We start from the raw sequence: 22,244 nt of genomic DNA on the forward strand, positions 1-22,244 counted from the left end.
AAGTGTCAAGCAAAGTCAGGTCTGAAGAGTGCCCACTGGCCTGAGTAATGTCAAGGTCATTGATAAGGGCCTTATAGAGGCAGAGTGATGGGAGGAGGCAGACCAAGGAACAAATCATCTTCCTAAATGCCAATCCAGTGCTCTGGCACGCCCTCTGGGGCTCCCTATTGCTCCAGGGACTCAGCCTACCATCTACCTCCTTTGGCAAGAAGCTCCTGGGCTCTGTTGGGACCTCATTCACAGCCAGGGTGCCCATCATATCTGTTCATGTCAGCTCCAGGTATGGCCAACAAAGAGTAAGCAGAAGGAGTTCAGTATGGTGGAGGGTGGGGGGGATACAAGAGGAAGCTATGGGTGAGCACGGCTCAGATCATCCCGAGTTTAAGGTGGAGTTTCATGAGAGTGTACCAGATATGTGCAATGCCAGTGTATCCATACAGTGCCCCTTACTGGCTTATCAACGTGACCGGGAATATTTGGGGGAGGACATGTTTCATGAAAGTAAACACAGATACAATATGGAGGAGGATTGGGGGTGGGGGCGGTGGCTCAGTCGGTTAAGTGTCCGACCTTGGCTCAGGTCATGATCTCTCGGTCTGTGCGTCGGACTCTGTGCTGACAGCTCAGAGCCTGCTTCGGATTCTGCGTCTCCCTCTCTCTCTGCCCCTCCCCTGCTCATGCTCTGTCTCTCTCTCTCTCAAAAATAAACAAACATTGGGGAAAAAAATTTTAATTTACATAATCTGTAACACAGCATTCATTTATAGGAAATGAATCTATAGCTAAACTTGGACGTGTGTAAACAATACCCGTGTACCAGGATGTTCACTGAAGAATTACTTGGGGTACTAAGGACTGGAACGAAACTGATTGCCTATCAATAGGGAACTAGTCAGATAGACTATGGCACATTTAAATAGTGGACCACTATGCAGCTGTTTAACAGAATAGTTCTTTGTGCATTAATACAGAATGCTCTCTGAGACATATTTTAAAGTGAACAAAGCAAGATACAGTATGCTACTATTTCAAATTTCTGATTTTTGTCAGCTTTATTGAGTTATAGCTGACCATCAAACTGTAAGATTTAAGTGCACGATGGTAATGATCTGATAGACCTATCAAATGCTTATTTATGTGTAGAACAACTCTGGAAGGATATTAGTGAAATTGGTAACTGTTGTGCTTTCTGAGAAGAACGGGATATTTGGAGTGTGAGGTGAAAGGAAAACTAATTTTATGCAGTATGTCCCTGGAGGCTTTGTTTTGTTTTGTTTTTGTGGTTTTTTTTTAATTTTTTTTCAACGTTTATTTATTTTTGGGACAGAGAGAGACAGAGCATGAACGGGGGAGGGGCAGAGAGAGAGAGGGAGACACAGAATCGGAAGCAGGCTCCAGGCTCTGAGCCATCAGCCCAGAGCCTGACGCGGAGCTCGAACTCACGGACCGCGAGATCGTGACCTGGCTAAAGTCGGACGCTTAACCGACTGCGCCACCCAGGCGCCCCTGTTTTGTTTTGTTTTAATGATTTCACGTGTTGTCTGCGGCAAAAACAACAACAACAACAAAAATAAATGCAAAATACAACACAAGACTTCAAGGAAATTCCTGTAGATTCTACAGAGCCTGAAGTTCACCTCCTTTATCTTTAAAAATAAGAAATTTTGATGGGAAAGTTTAAGACTCTCAAGCAGCCAACTCACTAGTCTCTCTGCTTCCTAGCACCCTCTCCTTCAATCCTGGACAACAGTCCCCAGAATGAAATCTGATCACATTACTCCCCAGTTTAAAGACCTTCAAAGACTTTGTGTCCTCTCCCTGGGGGGCCCACCAGGCCCTGCTAGAGTCCTGCCTCTTCTGGGCCTCACCCCCCACCCCCACCCCGGCTAGGCTCCTGCTAGTCATTCCAGGAATTCACCCTCCCAGACTCGACCCATGGTTAACCCTTACCTTTCCTAGTGTTCAGCTCTAATGCCACTTTCTAACCGCAGCCTTCCCTAACCTTCTAGACCAGACCCTCTAACACTCCCTCCTCCCAGCAGCTCCCGCAAGTACAATGATATGTTTATTTATGCCATGGTTTGATTACTATCTGCCTCTGTCTCTCAATTTTGAGCTCCCAGAGGGCAGGAATCATGACTTTTTTGCTCTTGGTTGTAGCCCAGCATTTAACACTGGGTCTGGCACACAGGAAAAGCTCAATAAATATTTATTGCATGAATGATCTAGAAATTACTTGGCTAAGGTTACAGATCAAGACATTGTGTCTACTTGTCCTTTAATGGTACTCGAAGTATCCCTTAGCACACCTGCACGGACTGTCTCCTGAAAAAGGGATTATTCTTTCATCTTTTTCTTTTCTTTTCTTTCTTTTTTTTTTTTTTAGAATTACGGAGGTGGTTGGGGGAATGGGTGAAATAAGTGAAGGGGATTAAGAGTACACTTATCTATTTCTTAATGTTTATTTCTTTATTTTTGAGAGAGAGGGAGCGAGCAAACGGGAGAGGGGGAGAGGGAGAGAGAGAGAGAGAGAGAGAGAGAGAGAGAGAGAGAGAGAGAATTCCAAGCAGGCTCTGTACTATCAGCATAGAGCCTGAGGCGGGACTCGAACTCACAAATCAAATCCTGAGATCACGACCAGAGTCGAAATCAAGAGCTGGTCGCGCCACACGACTGAGCTACCCAGGGACCCCAGGGCTTATTCTTTCATCTTTAAAAACCTAATTCACTCCTTCAGTCTTCACCTTGGATAAGGGTTTCCTTCAGCCTGAGAGGTCTGGCCCCTCCTCCCCTATTTCTCTGAGGGCATATCACTGACACCGCCTGCCAGTCCCCTGGCACAGTGAGGACCCGGGAGAGCACGCAGTTAGTTCCAGGATTCCAAGTGCCTGGCTTCAACACTCTCTTACCACCGGCAAGAATAGCCATTGCCCTGAGGCCGGATTGCTCCTCCCCAGGAGGTGGGGGTGAGGATTCCTAGGCACAAGAGGACCTGCCCACCAGAGTCTGTGCCCTCCCTTTCTAGAACATTTCCCAAGACCCCAGAATTCCCTTCCAAAATATCCCTGAGCTCATTTACAGAGCCTTCACAGGTCTCACCCGTGGGGGTCTCATCCCTGGGTCCTGCTCAGCTGAGGGCAAACTACACTGCCTAATGCACACCTTATAGACGGAGGCTTAGTTCTTAAAGTAGCTGTTTGTAAGAGGCAGCTCAGACGTGGGGGCTGGGTTGTCCACTCATGCATGCTGCGTCCCTCCCTGGTGGGATGCGTGGGAGGGGAGGTAGCTGGACAAGGGCAGGATCCAGTTGCTCCTTGGGCCAACACATTCTGGCACAGAATTCCAAAGGTCCTGGAATTCCTTTTGTATTTTTTAAGGTTAAAAAACATTTTTTAATGTTTATTTTTGGAGGAGAGAGAGACAGACTGTGAGTGGGGGAGGGGCGGAGAGGGAGACACAGAATCCAAAGCGGGCTCTAGGCTCTGAGCTGTCAGCACACAGCCTTACGTGGGGCTTGAACCCACGAGCCATGAGATCATGACCTGAGCCAAAGTCAGATGCTTAACGGACTGAGCCACCTAGGCACCCCTGTTGTTTTTTTTTTTTTAAGTTTATATATTTGAGAGAGACAGAGACAGCATGAGCAGGGGAGGGGCAGAGAGAGAGGGAGAGAGAGAGAGGGAGGCATAGAGGGAGAGAGGAGAGAGAGAGAGAGAGAGAGAGAGAGAGAGAGAGAGAGAGAGAGAGAGAATCTCAAGCAAGCTCCGCACCATCAGGTCAGAGCCCAACTTGGGGCTCGAACTCACAAAACCCTGAGATCATGACCTTAGCAGAAACTGAGAGTCTGATGCTTAGCCGACTGAGCCACCCAGGTGCCTTCAGTCCTGTACTTCTAATTCGAACCTGGCCTTCCAGGTTTTTCTGGAAGTATATTCATCAAGAAGGAGAATTAAACATATTTCATTCAGCACATTATACTGATGTATAACTTCTAACTAGAGACAGATAGACCTCCAATTGCACTCTTGTCCCGGGCCTCACAATTGCCCCTGTTTGGTTTTGTCATTTCTTAGCTCAGACAAGCCACATAACCTCTCTGGGCCTGTTTCCCTACCAGAAAAATGGGTTTAATGATAACTGTCTCATCAGGGCTGGTGGGAAAATGAAATGAAACAATTCATGCAAAGGATCTGGCAGAATGCCAGACCCTCAGCAAACAGTAGCTACCAACCTTGTTTTTTTTGTTGTTGTTTTGTTTTCATTTTTCTTCCTTTTTTGCCCGCTGGCTATCATCTCCGGTGATTTTTCTATATGACATCCAAACTGGTCTCTTTTGTAGGATTTCCACACTGCTCCTCCCGCCTCCCTCCTTACCCAACAATGACAACCGCCCTATTCTCTCCGCTTAGATCCCACCCCTCTTCAATTGGGAAAACAGCTACTGGTGATTGCACATTTATTATGTTTCGGGCATTGTTTTAAGAACTTGACATGCATTATCTTAACTCAGTTCTGACACCAACTCAATGAAGTATTATTACTCCCCAAACACAAAGACACCGGGATCCGGAGAGTTTGAAGCACTGGCAGCTGGCAAGTGACAGAGCTCGCGGGAATGTGAACCCAGGGCGTCTTACTGCAGAGTCAGGTCTTCCAAATATCCAGAGCCAGGAGCCTGTAAGCCGCCCCCCTCCCTCCGCCAGCGCCCCGGCGACCCCACTCTCCTTCAAGCCCCCGTTCCTAAGGCCATCATTCCCCCTCAGTTCTCGGGGTCTGACTGTGGAATTTCAGCCCAGTAGGGCGGGCACTTTGTCTCACGCCACGTTGCCCACATCATGGATCCTCCTCCCTCCGTCTCCCCTTTCTCTTCCTTCCTCCCTTCCTTTTCTTTCTCCCTCCCATTAAGTATTGAGGCCCTACTCTGTGCCGGGCTTTGTGCTCGTTCGCATGCAAGATATTACCAATGGAAAAATCAGGGAGGGACGGTATTATATATCATTTTCCGCTTTCTTCTTTATGGCTGTTTGGCAGATTCCCCCCCCCAGTGAACACGCAGGCCAGGTTCCTCGAACCCAGTTCAAATGTTGCTTTGCAAGGTAGCTTTGGTCGGAGGAAGGCTCTGTCCCCTTAACTCCCATCCCCCACGCCTTCCTCTCCGGCCCTCAAATCCAGGCCGCCCTGCCCCCTCCGGAAGGGGGAGTTGGGGGTGAACGCCGAAATCTGAGTGGCTCTTTCAAGCCTCCGTTGCTGTAGAAACCGGCTGCACAGGCCTTGGCGGTCCATTACACCATCCTCCAGCGACGCAGCCAATGGGTTGCGAGCTCCATCCCAGGCGCCCCTGCCCCACAGCTGCCGGGCAGCCCACCAATGGGCAGGCCCCTTGGCTTAGAGTCCTGCCCTCGGCCCAGGGACACCACCAATGGGCTTCGACCCCGCTCTCCTTTTAGCTTCAATGTAGCAACAAGACTCTCGATTTTAAAAAAAAAAAAAAAAAGGGAATTCTCTAAATTAGAAGAAACTAGTAGTAACGCCTTTTGTCAGTTGCAGCCTGAATGATCTTTGGCTGGTATTTTATTTAAGGAGAACAAAATTGTTCCAATTACACAACAATATAAGTCGTTCTGTACTAAACAATTTTAGGCAAGCAAAATGCAAGCATTGGGGTTGATATCTGCTCTATGTGGATTTCTTTCATCACAGGTATTTTCATCGAAGTTAAAATGATCAAGGAACCAGTCGTCTTTCCTTGTTTGTATTACAACTACATACAAATTAACGACGCTGCGTTTTTGACGCTGAGTTCATAAGACATTGACCTAAGTAATTGGTAGCCAACTTTTATTGATCAATTTAACTCCTGGATTCAAAACATATTAAAACTGTAGGATAAATGAATATTTATTTTAATCCATTGAGGAAATTCCATTTTCAAGGTAGGCAGTGTAATGGCTTTGACACTCTAAAGTGTAAATAAACAAAGCCTTGTGCCGTGTTTTTAAAAATAAACCTTATGTTTTAGAACACTTTTACATTTATAGAAAAATTGTGAAGATAATACAAAATTCTTTATCCCCCACCCACCCTCTCTCCTCTATTATTAACATATTATATTAACATGATACATTTGTTAAATAATGATACACTGTTAGTAGCTAAAGTTCATAGTTCATTCAAATTTCCTTAGTTTTTACCTGATGTCTTTTTTCTATGCCAGGATCCCATCCAGGATGCCACTTAGCATTTATCTCACGACCCCTTAGGTTCCTCTGGGCTGTGGCAGTTTCTCAGACATCAACATGACTTATCACTGTTGGTGTTGACCTCGAACACCTGGATGAAGAGGAATTTGTCAGATTTCTCCACTGGAAAGTTACTTTTACCCTTTTTCATACTGTCCTCTTTGGAATGAAGTGACTATGCTCAGGCCACACCGTAAGGGTGGGATTTTTGTTCCACCCCTTTAAGAGTGGAGTATTTAGTGGCGCCTGGGTGGCTCAGTGGTTTAAGTGTGTGACTTGGGCTCAGGTCATGATCTCACCATTCATGAGTTTGAGTCCCCCATTGAGCTCTCTGCTGTGGGTGCATAGCTTGCTTCTTCTGTCCCTCCCTCTGCATCTCCCCTGCTGGGGCTCTCTCTGTCAAACATAAACAAACATTAAAAAAAAAAAAAAGAGTAGAGTATATACATAGTTATTTGGAGTTTTTCTGCACTCAAGATTTGTCCTTTCTATTGATTTATTCAGTTACTTATTTATACCAGTATGGACTCATAGATATTTATTTCATACATTAGGTTATGATCCAATACTACTTAATTTTGTTGCTCAAATTGTTCCAGCTTTGGCCTTTGGGGGCTCTTTTAGTTAACTCCTGTGTCCCTTTGACATATCCCGCGTCTTTGTGTGTCTGTCCTTCATACTGTTGTTGTTTTGGGGCACTTATCTTCGCCCCAGGCTTATCTTGCATATTTCCCCGCCCCAGTCCTAGAATCAGCTGTTTCTCAAAAGGCCCGATTCCTCCCATTGGAGAATGATATTAGAAACCAAGACTGGGACGCTAAGGGTGCTCATTGCTACTGAAGTGTCATTTCTTTGAAGCCTTTTCAACTAACAGAACAAAGAAGTATATGTGTATATGCTAACTTGTGTGTGTACACACATCTATAAATATTTCTGCATGTAACCATCTGGATCTGTAGTAAGCTAAACATGAGTTTCTATTTCTATTTCCAATTCTAATCCGTTACCACGAGTCATTATAGCCTTCTCTCCTTGCCTACCTGTACATTCCCACTCCAACAATGAGAGACCTGGCTCCCACTCTCCAGCATCCATTTACCTAATTGTTCATTTCCAGTATACATATACAGCAGTATCAGCATTGTTAACCCATAGCCCTGTGGGAAACTTTATCAACTAGAGGACAGTACTTCGTTACTCTTTAGTTTTACAGGAGCCATTCATTTCTAAAGTTACTTAAGTCGGCACCCTTTCCCCACCCTCTTCAGTGGGGTTGCTTCATACATTTCTTTTTTTTTTTTTAATTTTTTTAAACGTTTATTTATTTTTGAGACAGAGAGAGACAGAGCATGAACGGGGGAGGGGCAGAGAGAGAGGGAGACACAGAATCGGAAGCAGGCTCCAGGATCTGAGCCGTCAGCCCAGAGCCCAACGCGGGGCTCGAACTCACGGACCGCGAGATCGTGACCTGAGCTGAAGTCGGACGCTTAACCGCCTGAGCCACCCAGGCGCCCCACTTCATACGTTCCTAATACAATTCGACTATTTTGTCGAATTCTTCATTCCATCTTGAGATTCTCCAGATGTTTAAAATGATTTTTTAATATTCTCATGCATTAGGATTTAAGTCGTCTGTGCTTCACCTAGTCAACCTTCTCTCCCTCAAACCCCGACAACCATAGATCTTTTTACTATCTTTATAGTTTTGCCTTTTGTATCTTTTTGTTGCTTTTGTTATAGCTACCATTTACTGAGCCTTTTATCACGTCCCATGTCCTAACCTATTATACTCTCCCATTTTGCAGATGAGAAAATCGAAACAAAGGAGTTGAAATAACATCCCAAAGATTAATAATATTGAACAAATTTTCATTTCAAACCCTGGACACTTTGATTGTTTAAAACCCCAGTATCTGCCTGCTTGACTTCTAACTCATCGAAGGGGAGTCCCCGACATTTAGCCAATGAGATGAGGATAACCTGCTTCCCAGTTTACCCAGTTTATTTCTGTTGTTCCAGCATAATTATTAACAGTGTCCCTTTCATCATAAATAATATGGTCACCCCCAAAAGAAAAAGTCTGATGAATTTCAGAGTCAGGTTGTGGGGGTAAAGATTATACTCCAGGAGATGTGGGGATTTACCAGTGGTGTGTGATTTCAGAGTCACCAGGTGGGACCCACTACCCAGATAAAATCCCCTCCCCATTCAGTCACCTTCCCTTCCTTCTCCAATATGATTATTCCCCATTCCATCAGTCATGCTGGTGCTGTTAAAATGACTCTCCTGCTGTCCTCTTCTCTCTGTAAACCTGTCCCCAATTCTGGTCTCTCCTTTCTGCCTTGTGTTTTTCTGAATCTCACACTACATCCATGGATTGACCATCCAGTATTCCAGCAGGATTTTTAAAACTTGGGAATTTCACAGAGAAGTTTAAAAAAACAAAAATAAAACAAAACCCAAACAAAACAAAACCAAACCAAACTCAAAACACACATTTTAAAATTGGGGGATAGGCAAAAGATGGCCCACTTTTAATTTTGCTAAAATGGGAAAAACTGAGTCCCCTGGGTGGCTCAGTTGGTTAAGTGTCCAACTCTTGATTTCAGCTCAAGTCACGAGGTCACCGTTCCTGAGATCAAACCCCGCATCGGGCTCTCCACTGTCAGCACGGAGCTGGCTTTGGACCCTCGGTCTCCCTCTCTCTCAGCCCCTCCCTCAAAAATAAACACTCACACTCTCACTCAAAAATAAACATTTAAAATAAATAATAAAATAAATAAAATAAAATGAGAAAAACCTCCACCTTCTATATTAGTCTTATCTATTGGAAATACAATGCAAGCCTTAAATGTAATTTAAAATTTTCCAAGGGCGCCTGGGTGGCTCAGTTGGCTAAGCAACCAACTTTAGCTCAGGTCATGATCTCACAGTTTGTGGGTTCGACCCCACATCAGACTCTGTGCTGACAGCTCACAGCCTGGAGCCTGCCTTAGATTCTGTGTCTCCGTCTCTCTCTGCCCCTCCCCTGCTTGTGCTCTGTCTCTCTTTTTCTCTCAAAAATAAATAAACATTTTTTTTTTAATTTTCCAGAAGCCACATTTTAAAAAGGTTAAAAAAAAGGAGTTCCTGAGTGGCTCAGTGGGTTGAGTGTCAGACTCTTGATTTTGACTCTGTTTATGATCTCACAGTCGTGATACTGAGCCCCTGACCTGGGTGTGGAACCTGCTTAAGATTCTCTCTCTCCCTATTCCTTTTCCCCTCTCCCCTACTTGCATTCTCTCAAAAAAAAAAAAAATTAAAAATTTAATTAATTAAAAATAAATGAATACATAAATAAAATGGTAAAAAAAGGTGAAATTAATCTTAACGTATTTTATTTAACTAATACATACAAAATATTATAATCTCAACACAAAATCAAGAGAAAAATGTTAATGCAATATTTTACATTTTTTATGCGGTCTTTGAAAACCAGTGAAAATTTTGCACGATAGCACATTTTGATTTGCACTAGCCATTTTTTTTTAATGTTTTACTTATTCTTGAGACAGAGAGAGACAAAGCATGAGCAGGGAAGGAGCAGAGAGAGAAGAAGACATAGAATGCGAAGCAGGCTCCAGGCTCTGAGCTGTCAGCACAGAGCCCGACACGGGGCTCGAACTCACAAACCGTGAAATCATGACCTGAGCCGAAGCCAGACACTTAACTGACTGAGCCACCCAGGTGCCCCTGCACCAGCCATTTTTAAGTGATCAAGAGCCCCATGTGCAGTTCTATACTATTATTTGGTAAAAGAAAGAGACATGGCACACACACAAACACACACACACACGCTCACACCATCATAATCTCTGAATTTAAAAAAAAAAATTTGTTTTACATTTATTTATTTTTGAGAGACAGAGCACAAGTGGGGGAGGGGCAGAGAGAGAAGGAGACACAGAATCCGAAGCAGGCTCCAGGCTCTGAGCTGTCAGCACAGAGCCCGATGTGGTGCTCAAACTTACAAACCCACAAGCCATGAGATCATGACCTGAGCCGAAGTCAGACGCTTAACCGACTGAGTCACCCAGGCATGCCTTTAATCTCTGAATTTTTAAAGAAGACAGTCAGGTAAATCAAAAAGCGAATTACCTTGTTCTTACTGTCCTCCCTCTTCGTTAGGGACATCCTTGATGATCATGCCGGTTCACACACTGATGTTTTGGAGAAAGATAGAGTTGGGGTGCGTGGAGTTGCATGATGGTGTCTGGGTTGGCTCCTTCCTCCCTTATTTGAACAGATATTCAGTCTCTGTTCTGTCAAGATCTGCTAGGTGCTGGGGACACAATGGTGCGAGTGGAAATTCGGCGGGTCTTCTGATCTCATGGAGCTTCTGCTCTGCCGTAGCGTTCCAAGTGGGGCTGTGCAGGCAACAAGAGGGTGTGTCGTCTGCAGAGAATTTAAAAACAATAATAAAACGGATTGAAAGTCAGCCTGCCTTTTATTATCTCCTCCATGGGCCCACCCTTGTAAACCTTGTCAGTGGTAAAATACTCCTCCCCGAAGATCAATTTGTTGGTCTAACTTGAGTCTTAATAATATATTTGTAAGCTTCAAATCAGCCTACTTTAATTACTTGTGCACTAATAAATATTATATTCTACAAGGAAGTTAATTCACAGCACTATCCGTTCAGTCAGCCCCTAACACATGCCGAGTCAGATGCAGCTACGCATGTTAGTTTTGAAAATAAGCTCGTAACAGTACAGAATTATTCCAGCTAGCTTCCTGAGCACTTGTGTCTGCAGCCCCTTTGGTACAACATATGTCTCTGTTTAAACAATAGATTCAAAATAAACAATGATAGCACAGTGATTATGAAGCTTGAGCTGCTTCAATTCTCTGATCCTATGTGACCACTTGAAGCTTTTGTATTTAAGCTGAAACAGGGAAACAAAGAGTGAATCGCTGTGTGGTAACTGCAGATTTTATTATTTAGTAAAATTATATTATTATGCTATATTACATTACATTACATTACATTATAATTTTCATTTGGCAAAATTATGTGGTTTTTTTTTGGTGGCATTTTTTGAGTAGGCTCCTTGCCCAATGTGGGGCTTAAACCCACAACCGTGAGATCAAGAGTCTCATGCTCTGCTGACTGAGCCAGCCAGGTGCCCCTGGTGAAATTATGTTTTACCAAACTTGAATAATATATTTAATCTTAAAATTGAATCTTTAAAAAAAAATTTTTTTTAAGTAGGCTCCATGCCCAATATGGAGCCCAACACAGGGCTTGAACTCATGACCCTGAGATCAAGACCTGAGCTGAGATCAAGAGTCGGATGCCTAACTGACTGAGCCACCCAGGTGCCCCTGATTGTTATTTTTAAAGCATTTTCGTGTTTTTAAACTGTAACATAACGTAATCATCATTATAATAGACGACTATGTAGGTGTGTTCTTTCTTTTCTTTTCTTTTTCAAAGAAATACATTAATGTAACTGAAAACTATTGATTCAATACTCTTTTCCCTTTTTTGTATTGTCATGTTTATTTTTGCTGACATGCTTACCTATAAAAAGTTCAAAGAATATTTTCACCATCTACATTTCTTTTCTGGCCATTATCATTAATATTATTTATTATATTTTATAACTGTTGTTGAAAATACTGCCATTTAGAGGATATAGGTGTTAAAAAGTTCTCTATCCCAAGTGTCACATGGGCCAGGTAGGCCACTGACTGGTGCACTGAAGGCAAGGGACATGGGGCTAGGAGGGCTACAAGGAGGGAGACAGAGGTAGGAGTGCTGGAAAGGTGAGGGAACAGACTTCTCAACACCCTGTGTGGGGAGGCAGCCCAGCTTGTTCCACAAAGGGAGGAGGGCCAGAGTGGCTGGAAACTGCCTCAGGACAAAGAAAGTAAGAGAGGAGGTCAAATCGGTGAGGAGGGGTCAGACCAAGCCTGCTGGGCCAATAAAAGCCTGGTGTTCATCTTGAGAGTAATGAAGAAACCAATGAAGGTTTTTAAAAAGGGAAGATACACAATCAGATTGGTGAGTAAAACATACCATTGCTCTGGCTTCAGGAAAGAGAATGAAATGGAAGGAGACCTGGTGGGTGCAGGGACCAGAAAGGAGGCTGGACAGGTGCCCGATGAGAGGTGATGGTGGCCTGGACCATGGGGTAGTGGTGGTCAGCATCTCTCCAAGAAACTCACTGTCTTCCTACTGCAGTCTACACTGAACAGCTCAGTGGTGAGCCCAGCCTTGAACACCCGTGGCCTACAAGATTTAGACTCTGGGGCACCCATTAGAAAGGACTCAAGGTAGTCCGTATGCACTGATAACCGCTGCATCTCAGCAGCGGATCTGAGTTTTAGGTTTTCTTTTTCAAAATTTTACTTTCTTCTCTGGGCTCTTGTAGGAATTTGAGTGTACTCTTGATAGAACACTGACTTTGATTCACTCAATAAATATTTAATCAGTACTTATGATGTGCTAGGCACCCTCCTAGGGATAGAGCCATAAAACAAAACAGACAAAAATCTCTGCCCTCGTGGATCTTACATTTTAGTGGAGGGAAGATGGGCAAAAACCGAGTGAACAAATAAAATAATTCCAGAAGGTGGTAAGTGCCATAGAGCAAACGGAAATCATGATGAGAGAGAATAATGCAAGCAAACATTAAGATGCTTGATAATACCAAACTTTGGACAAGATGTGGATGAAAAGAATCTCTTCTCTGCTCCTAGTGAAAAAGTAAATTGGTGCAAGCTGGCAGTTTTACAACATTACCTTGTAAAAGTTAGCATTCACACGTCCTCAGATGTAGCCATCACACTTTCCATGATATATACTCTGGAGACCCTGCACTTGAACTCCAGGGACACATCTAGGATTGTTAACAGTAACACTCCTTATTAAGAGCAAAAACCTGGCAATAATCCAACTGTCCATGGACAGGACAACAGATAGGAAAATTGTAGCATATCCCCACAGTGGAAAATGAACCCCATATGGGTGCAATACTTTAGGTGAACCTTAGCACTATAATACTGAATGAGAAAGTAAATACCAGGATATATAACAGCATGATACCTTTTTGACAAAGCTAGAGGCAAGAGGATACATTTTTAAGAGCCGTATTTTCAAAAGTAAGAGCAAGGAGACATTGCATCCCTCACACATGATGGTAGGAATATAAAATGGTGCAGCAAATCCATTGAGACAGAGGTGGAGAGATGGAAAACAAGCACAGAATTTCCTTGGGGGTTGATGAAAATATTCTAAAATTGATTGCAGTGCACTTGCACACTTTTTTTTTTTAATGTTTCTTTGAGAGACAGCATGAGCACGGGGTGGGCGGGGAGAGAGAGAGAGAGAGAGAGAGAGAAGCGGGCTCCGTGCTGTCAGTGCAGCGTCCTACCCAGGGCTGGACCTCAGGAACCCGGAGGTCAGGACCTGAGCCAAAATCAAGTCAGTAGCTTAACTGACTGTGCCCCCCCCCCCCAAGTGCCCGGATGCCCTTTTTGAAATAAACCCATCCCCACCTCGCCAATTTTAAAAAATTATGTTGGTGTCTCTACGTTGTTGGTGCCCAGAGTCCCAGATAACTAATATTTATTGAGCATTTACTAGGTGTCAGATTTGTTCACAGCCAGTATCCCCATTTAACTTGTAAAACAACCATATGAGGGAGAAATGGTTTTTTCCCCCATTTCAAGGACAAGGAGGAGGAATCGGGATACGAATACTGTAATTCTGACTCCATGGAGGATGGAACAGGCCAGGCTCCAGTTCTGAAGGTTCAAACTCAGGGAAGCTCCGAATCTCAGCGTCCAGTAAATCCCAGGAAGGACCATTTGGTCGGGAGCGCGGCCTTGTCCTTCCGAGCGCCTTGTGCCTTTAAGGATCGCCCCCTCCCGCCGGCCACACGCTCCCATTTCCCTCCCGGGCACCCAGAGCATCACCCCGCCCCCCGCGTCTGCGGAGCCGCACCTCAGCCCTTCCTCCTTGCTCTACACCCTCCAGCTGGGCTCTCTGCCCCAACCCGCCTAGTGGTGGGTGAGGTCTGTCGCCGGGCTCTCCACTCTCCGCCCCGGACAGTGCCCACTACGCCCCAGCAGAAAGACACTTTAGAGGACCTCGTCCCGACCCCTCCCAGCTCCTAGTCCTGAGGGGCGAGGCCTACGCGCCCCCTCCCATCGCCCAGGCCCATGGCGCCGTGAAGGTGACCTCCCCCGGGGGCAGCACAGGGCCCGCGGTTCCCGAGCCGGCTCACACGTGGTGAACTGGGAGCGCGCAGCCCCTCCCCGCCACGCGCCTAGAGCATGCGTCGCGGACACGCCCCTCGCGCTGGCTCCGCCCCCGTGCCCGCGCACGCTTCTCCAGACCCAGGAGGGGCGTCGCGCCCTTGTCCGCACCCGGCGGGTGGCTGTGTAGGTTGGGCCCTGGGGATGGGACACTCACGCATCCTCGAACCTCGCCTGAGGACTGTGAAAAATCAGTTAGTCAGCCCTGCTCAGGACCCTTGGCTGGTAGGCGACATGATCCACGCGACTCGCCCCAGCGAGATGCGCTGAGCTGGGAAGAGAGGGAGGGACTGCGAGCCTAGGATTCGAGCCTTACTAGTCTGCGTGTCTTTCTTGTTCTGAATCCGGAAAATAGGCGTCCTATTCCTTTCTTTCTCAGGACTCTTGTGGGGCTTCAAACGAGGTTTAAAATAACATGAAAGCGCTTCGTTCATTGAGTTCAAAGCATTTGTCGAGCCTCTGTGTGGCTGGACCCTATGTGTAGTAGGCAGGGGCTACATCTCTGAAACGATGAGACTGTACTCTTGAGCTTTCCCGAGCCTGAGTGCCCCCACATTCTGTCCTGGGACTGTGCAGAAAGACGCTCCTGAAAGAGGAGGGGGCGGATGTCCCACCTGGCGGCAGGTGTCACAGAATAAGCTAAAATTTCAAAGGCAACGTGGGGCGGGAGCTTTCGGAGGCAGATGGGAAGCACGCTCCGCGTTCCCCCACCCTCCTCCCAGTCCCCAGCCTAAGAAAAGAAACCAACCTCATCCGACACCCTCCAACCCAGCGAGACCGCCCAGCCCCGCAGCCCGAGCTCCGCCCCGCCCCGGCAGCCAGCGATTGGGAGATGCAAATACCAGCTTCTCTGCCCAGCAACGGGTGACGCGCCGCCTGAGCGCGAGGCGTGGCCCGGCCGCAGCCCAAGCGGGCACCTCGGTGTTTACACGGGGCGGCCCCGCGCGCGCCGCAGCGGCCCGCAGACGGCGAGGGGGAGGGGTGGCGCGCGCGCCGGCGGGGCCGCGCGGGGAGAAAGACACTGGAAGGCGGCGGGGCGGGGAGCGGCGCGCGCGGGCCGCGGCGGAGCAGGAGACTGAGAGGAGAGCCCGCGGGGGCCGGAGGGTGCGATTCCTCCGCCCCCGCAAAACAATGTGCAGCGTGCGGCTGGGCGCAACTTGCCGGAGGCGGCGGGGGCGCGCCGAGCCCGCCTGAGACCGCGCCGCTGACCTTCTCCCCCCGCCGTCCGTTGGGCCCGAGCGCCCAGCTCCTCGCTCCCCAGCTCGCGGGGGCCGGGCCGAGCTGCGGGGCGGGGCCGCCCCTCCGTCGCTGCTGCCTCCTCCCCCACCCCCAGCCGCGGAGGATGCGGACGGCCCCCGGCGGCGTCTAGCGGCCCCGGGCCCAGGCGCGATGGTGCAGCAGCGGGGCGCGAGGGCCAAGCGGGACGGCGGGCCGCCGCCCCCGGGGCCCGGGCCGGCCGAGGAGGGGGCGCGTGAGCCCGGCTGGTGCAAGACGCCGAGCGGCCACATTAAGAGACCGATGAACGCGTTCATGGTGTGGTCGCAGCACGAGCGGCGGAAGATCATGGACCAGTGGCCCGACATGCACAACGCCGAGATCTCCAAGCGCCTGGGCCGCCGCTGGCAGCTGCTGCAGGACTCGGAGAAGATCCCGTTTGTGCGGGAGGCGGAGCGGCTGCGCCTCAAGCACATGGCGGATTACCCGGACTACAAGTACCGGCCGCGCAAAAAGAGCAAGGGGGCGCCCGCCAAGGCGCGGCCCCGCCCCCCCGGCGGCGGTGGTGGCGGCAGCCGGCTCAAGCCCGGGCCGCAGCTGCCTGGCCGCGGGGGCCGCCGAGCAGCGGGCGGGCCTTTGGGGGGCAGCGCGGCGGCGCCCGAGGACGACGACGAGGACGACGACGAGGAGCTGCTGGAAGTGCGCCTGGTCGAGACCCCAGGGAGGGAGCTGTGGAGGATGGTCCCAGCGGGGCGGGCTGCCCGGGGACCCGCGGAGCGCGCCCAAGGGCCGTCGGGCGAGGGGGCGGCTGTCACCGCCGCCTCCCCCACTCCGTCGGAGGACGAGGAGCCAGAGGAAGAGGAGGAGGAGGCGGCGGCGGTGGAGGAAGGCGAAGAGGAGACGGTGGCGTCGGGGGAGGAGCCGCTGGGCTTTCTGTCCAGACTGCCCCCCGGCCCCGCCGGCCTGGACTGCAGCGCCCTGGACCGCGACCCGGACCTGCCGCCCCCCTCGGGCACGTCGCATTTCGAGTTCCCGGACTACTGCACCCCCGAAGTTACCGAGATGATCGCGGGGGACTGGCGCCCGTCTAGCATCGCCGACCTGGTTTTCACCTACTGAGCCCACCGTCAGCGGGGCGCGCACGCCCCCAAACCAGCTGTTTACATACAGGAATCAGGTATTGGGGCCCCTCGGAGGCCGAGGCTGGCACCCCATCTCCCGCGCAGCCTCCCCCCTCCCAGACGTGCCCATCCCCCTCAAACCCAGACATGCCCCTCCCCCGCAGACACACCCCAAGGCAGCCCAACCCCCACTCTTTCCCTGACATCCAAGCCCCGCCCCGTCTTGCCCCCTCCCGCACAGCCACCAGCAGCCAGCCCCCCTCCGTTACACCTCCCGTCCACTCCTACAGACCTGCACCCCTCCCCCCACCTCGCACACGCCCCTCCTCGTGGCCGGAGGACACGCCCCTGCCCTTGCTCCCGATCCCTCCGCCTTCGCTCAGCCCGCCTCCTCCCTGGTTTAGGGGGGCGCTGCGGCTGGGCGGCACCGCGCGCTCCTCCCAAACCCCTTCGCTCCCCTCCCCCGAGCGCTGGGGCCCGCCCCCTTCTCGCGCATGCTTAATGCTTCTTAGGAGGAGGGGGCCGGTCCCAGTTGAACCGCAAGCCTCTGTGGCCCGCTCCGGGAAGAAGTGGGGCGGGCATTGAGCGATCCTTAGAAATCTTTTGATCCGGGAGCCGCGGCTTCCTTTCAACCCGACGGGGCGTCTCTGCCTTAATGGGAGGAGCACTAGGAAGGGGGAGAAAGACTAGCTGGCCCGGAAGGGTTGGGTTTGGCGCTTGGAACTCTCCCTAAGTGGCATAACCCCTTTTCCTTGCGGGGTTACCCAGACTGACGTGCACCCTCCCGCCTGCTATACACACACCGCTAGACTGCCTCCACAGTCTACCTTGGCACCCAGAAACTTGCCTTTTCTTTCCCCCATCCGGGAATTGGGAATAGGGTCTTCATCTGGAACTGCACCACGAGAGGACCGCCCAAGAAAGCTCTGAACCAAGGCAATTCCCAGTCTATTTGGGGACAAGGGCCTTGCTACTCTCCACCCCCATCCCAAGTGCCCCATCACGTTAAGGCACACTCCCAGCCTGGACTCCTCCCTTAAGCCCACCGCCCTTTTTTATCACTCAAGTCCTGTGCCCACAGTGACCGTATTCAGTGGGAGAAGCTGAGGCACGTTGGTACGGGGGCGGGGGTGTTGAGACTGAGGCATGAGAGCAGACGGAGTGACAAGAAGAGACCCACTTTTGAACGGCGGGCTTGAGACCATCGACTGGGCCAGTGACACCGAAGGGAGGGGCAGAGTAGTGGAGGTGTGCCGTTTGCGCCTGTTTTTCCGTGTGAAAACTCTGGATAGCGCTGCTGTCGGAGGAGGTTGTGTCTGGTTCGAGGTGCCCTCGGGGACCCCTGCCCCAAATTCCCCCTCTTACTCCCCAACTCTCTGCTCAAGTCCCGCCCCTCCGGCCTCCCCATACCCCCTTTTGCCCTCACTACCTGTATCTCACCGGCGTGTGTTCACCCTCCCGGGTGAGCACACACTCTCATTCACACACACAAATCTCAGGAACAAACGGTCCCAGAGTCCTCCTGGACCCCTGCCCAGGGTCTCTGCAGGTCTCTGCCCCACGCGTTCCCGTCGCTGACAAAGCCACCAGCTGCCTCCTTTAAGCTTGGTGCTCCGGCTCTGGGCCTTTCTCGCGCTCTCTCTCTCTGTCTGTCTTTCTCTTTCTCTCTTTCTCTCTCTCTCTCTCTCTCTTTTTTTTTTTTTTAAGAAAAACAACAACAACAAAAAGACAATGAAAAAAACCCAGAAAACGTCATGTGAGTGAAGAGATGTCACTGTCTGTGGTCTTGGAGAACTAGTCTAGTAGCTGAGGGGAGGGGTCCCCCGATCTGGGGCACTGGCACCCACAGCAGGACTTCGCCAGTCTGATGCCAGGACTGAATAAAGTGTATTTGCCCCGACCTTGCCCTGTGGTTCTACATGTCTGTGCCTTTCCTCAACCCTCCCCCAGACAGTTTGCCAGATTGAAGTCCATGTGCAGGAAGAGCTGGGGGTCGCTGGGCAAGGCACCTGGCCCCTTTAGGCCTCTGTCTCCCTCTGTCTCAGGACTCCCTGGTCTTGATTAAGGGTGACAATTCATCCCCCACAGGGCCAGGCAGGTCATGTCCGTGAGAGAGTCTGGGTAGACACTCCGTGGGGACAGCTGCTCTCCTCCCGCCAGTTGTGACCTTGTGGGAAGGCAACCCACGGTGGCCTGGTTTTTCAAGAGGAGGTAGAAATCTGGATGTTTCTGTGAACATCTCAACTACAAAATGAAAGCTGACTCCGTTATTTTTATTTATTTGTTTTTATTTGTTTCATTTTTTTTGACGCAACTCTCTTTAAATCCTCGTGGACCAAATGAAACAAGTGTCGCAGGCATCCCTGGCCCAAGGGGGCCCGTTTGACCCTGCCCTTCATGAGAATTAAGAAGGGTCGGGCCACATCGTCTGGGCGCAAAAGCCCCAGCACCACCACCACTGAGCATCTGTGTGACCTTGAGCAAATTCACTTCACCCTGAGTCTTCTCTCAATATGAATAACATGAAGATGATAACAGTACCTTCTTCAGGGTGAAATGAAGTTCGAGGTGAGCAGCATTTAACAAGGTGCCCCCTGAAGTATATTACTCCATTGTCCAGAAGAGGAAATGGGGTCAGGGTGGTGCAGCAACCTGCAGGAGGGCCTGCAAGCGGCCAAGGTCAAAGTCAGGGCCCCGCATCTTGGTTCTCTGCTCTGGCGGAGTGTCGTGTCAGGGTGCTGCCTCTCCTTCCCTGTTTGAATCCACAGATGGCGTTAGGCTGTCAGCGCAGGGCCTGGGCTGGCGGGATTGGTCCCAGAGCCGGCCCATCATTGGCCTGCAGTGTAGATTTATTGAATGACTAAAAGAGGAGCAACAGAAGCCACAGCGATTCCTGTCCTTGAGATTCTTACCAGCGTGTTTTGGAAACCGAGGAAAACCTTTTCAAACTCTGTCCCCCTCCTCCCCCCCCCCCCCCCCCAGTGCCTCCACTGCCAGGTCCAGTGGATTCCTGAGGTTGGACAGAGCCTGTGTCCCCTGTAAGAACGAAGGCCAAGTGTGCAGACCTCATCGAGAGAGGGTATTTGGGGACTGGGGTACACATAGACGCGTTAAAAGAGGACGATTGCAGGTTTGGGAGGGCTGGGTGTGTACAGAAGGGGGGTGTCTGTTTGGGGAGGTGCAAGAATTCCAGTGCTTTGGCTCAGCCTCTGATTGAAAGCAAGATGGGGAAAAAAAATCCCTCCAGGAAGAGTTGAGAAGGTGAGGAAGATAGAGATGGGTGTCACCCTTGAACCCGTTTTAAGGAGCACTTCCCTGGCTGTGAGGAATCTGGTCAGTGGATGGGCTCCAGCTGCCAAGATCCACTAGCCCTAGGGCAGCCCGTGTCTGGTGGCCCAGGGGGATCAGGTAGAAACGTCTGGCCATTCCTGTCCAGTGTGGGGACACGCTGGCAGGCAGTACTTGCACCACCCACCCCTCCGGACACTCACCCAGGGCCCCTCCGGGGTGGCCGAGGTTTTGCCAGGCCTGAAGCGCAGTTTGACCTCCCGTACCCAACCTTGCTCCCTCCCTCTTCTTTTCACAGGTGTTTATATCCCTAATAAATCTCTTGCACCCCAGTCTCCCGTCTCCGTGTCTGCTTTGGGGGAAACTCAATCTGCAACGAAGGGTGCCAGGGGCTGGACAGCGGGACTTGGGCCACTGGCCCTACAACCACGGCTGAGCACTTCTGCTGGCTCCGTCCCCGGGAGGGGTTCCTTCCCTTCTCCACACACACCGACAGCCCCAAGCTCAAGGCTGCACCCTTTCCAGTTGGGATCAATTAGAAACTGCAGTCTCAGCCTACCAGTCACCCCAGATCTCTCCCCTAGTGAAAGCTGGAAACTGGGAGGTTGTCTGTCTTTTTGCCCTTGGGAATGTGGGGGCGGGTCAAGCGCCTGGCGGGGCAGGGGGGGGGGGGGGATAGTCCTAGATCTCTGTGGGACCTTGGGCAAGGCTCCTTTGCAGGCCTTAGTTCCCAGACGCAAAGTTGGGGAGGGGCCCACTTATTGTTACGGGAGACCATTTATTGTTATGTTATCTGGGTCTTTCCATTTCAGAAGGAAATGGATTCTGACCTGTAAGAGGTGGGGAGAGACCTGCTTATGCGGACTCTGGAGACACCTAGAGGCTGGAAGGAGTAAGAAGCATTTGAGGGTGAGAGGCGGGGTGTGTCCCCCTCCAGTCTCACTCTGTTCACGCGGTCATTGACTCATCTCTGTGGGGTCCCAGGCCTGGGCTATTTGCACCATCTTGGTTCCAAGGTTTTAAAAAACACCTGTATGTTGATGGGTTAGTTATCTATTGCTGGGTAACAAAGTGCCACAAACAGCCTAAAACAACATGGATTTATTGTTTGAGTCTCTGTGGGCCAGGCAAGGCTTAGCCGGGCTCTCTGCTCAGAATCTCACAGGGCTGCGTCAAGGTGTTGGCTGGGGCTGCATTCCTTTACGGAACTCGGCGTCTGCTTCCAGATTCACCTGGTGGTGGGCAGAGTTCAGTTCCCTGGGGTCAAAGTCCCTGTGTTCTTCTGGGCTGTTAGCTGGTGCCATTATTGTAAGGGTCACTCACAGTTTCTGTCTTCCCAGGTGCTCTCACAGAGTGGCACCTTATTTTGCCAAGGACAGCGAAGAGAATCTTCTTGCAGCTTCTAGTTGCTTGGTCCAGGGAAGGATCTTATTCATTCATTCATTCATTCATTCACTCATTCATGTTTAAAGTAATTTCTGCATCCAACACAGGGCTGGAACTCATGACCTCACGCCCCCAAAATCAAGAGTCATATGCTCTACCGACTGAATCAGCCAGACATTCCAGGAAAGGCTCTCTTTTATTTTTATTTATGTAGTTACTTATTTTAATTTTAAGGGAAGGCTCTCTTTTAAAGGGCTCGCTTGAGGGGCACCTGGGTGGTTCAGTTGGTTGGGCATCGACTTTGGCTCAGGTCATCTCACGGTTCAGGAGTTTGAGCCCAGCATCGGGCTCTCTGCTATGAGCATAGAGCCCACTTCCGATCCTCTCTCTCTCTCTCTCTCTCTCTCTCTCTCTCTCTCTGCCCCGCCCCTGCTCACACTTTGTTTCTCTCAAAAATAAATAAACATAAAAAAATAAACAAATGACTCACTTGATTAGATTGGGCCCACCCAGGAAAATCTCTCTTTTGATGAATTAAAAATCAACTGATTGGGGACCTCACTTCTGCAAAATCCCTTCCCCTTTGTCACATAATGTAACCTAATCGCCTGAATGACATCCATCATGCTCCCTGGTCTCACCCATACAGAGAGGAACTGGTTTTGTTGGGCATCCACACCAGCAGGTGGGA

The 22,244-nt window shown here is 49.9% G+C and overlaps 1 protein-coding gene and 1 long non-coding RNA gene across 2 annotated transcripts; one reads left to right on the plus strand and one right to left on the minus strand.

Moving 5' to 3' along the window:
- Positions 1 to 4,361: 4,361 nt before the first annotated feature.
- On the minus strand, positions 4,362 to 10,601 carry LOC128311139 (uncharacterized). Its single transcript, XR_008289158.1, has 3 exons — positions 10,377 to 10,601; positions 6,539 to 6,635; positions 4,362 to 6,330 (listed from the first exon to the last, which is right to left on the minus strand). It is a non-coding gene; the product is annotated as an uncharacterized LOC128311139 (long non-coding RNA).
- A 4,878-nt stretch (positions 10,602 to 15,479) lies between these two features.
- On the plus strand, positions 15,480 to 18,779 carry SOX12 (SRY-box transcription factor 12). The gene has a single exon (XM_027069783.2). The coding sequence runs from the start codon at positions 15,933 to 15,935 to the stop codon at positions 16,875 to 16,877; it is 945 nt and encodes a 314-aa protein (XP_026925584.1). The 5' UTR covers positions 15,480 to 15,932; the 3' UTR covers positions 16,878 to 18,779.
- Positions 18,780 to 22,244: the final 3,465 nt, after the last annotated feature.

Source organism: Acinonyx jubatus, chromosome A3 (assembly GCF_027475565.1).
Source record: "Acinonyx jubatus isolate Ajub_Pintada_27869175 chromosome A3, VMU_Ajub_asm_v1.0, whole genome shotgun sequence".
NCBI lineage: Eukaryota > Metazoa > Chordata > Mammalia > Carnivora > Felidae > Acinonyx > Acinonyx jubatus.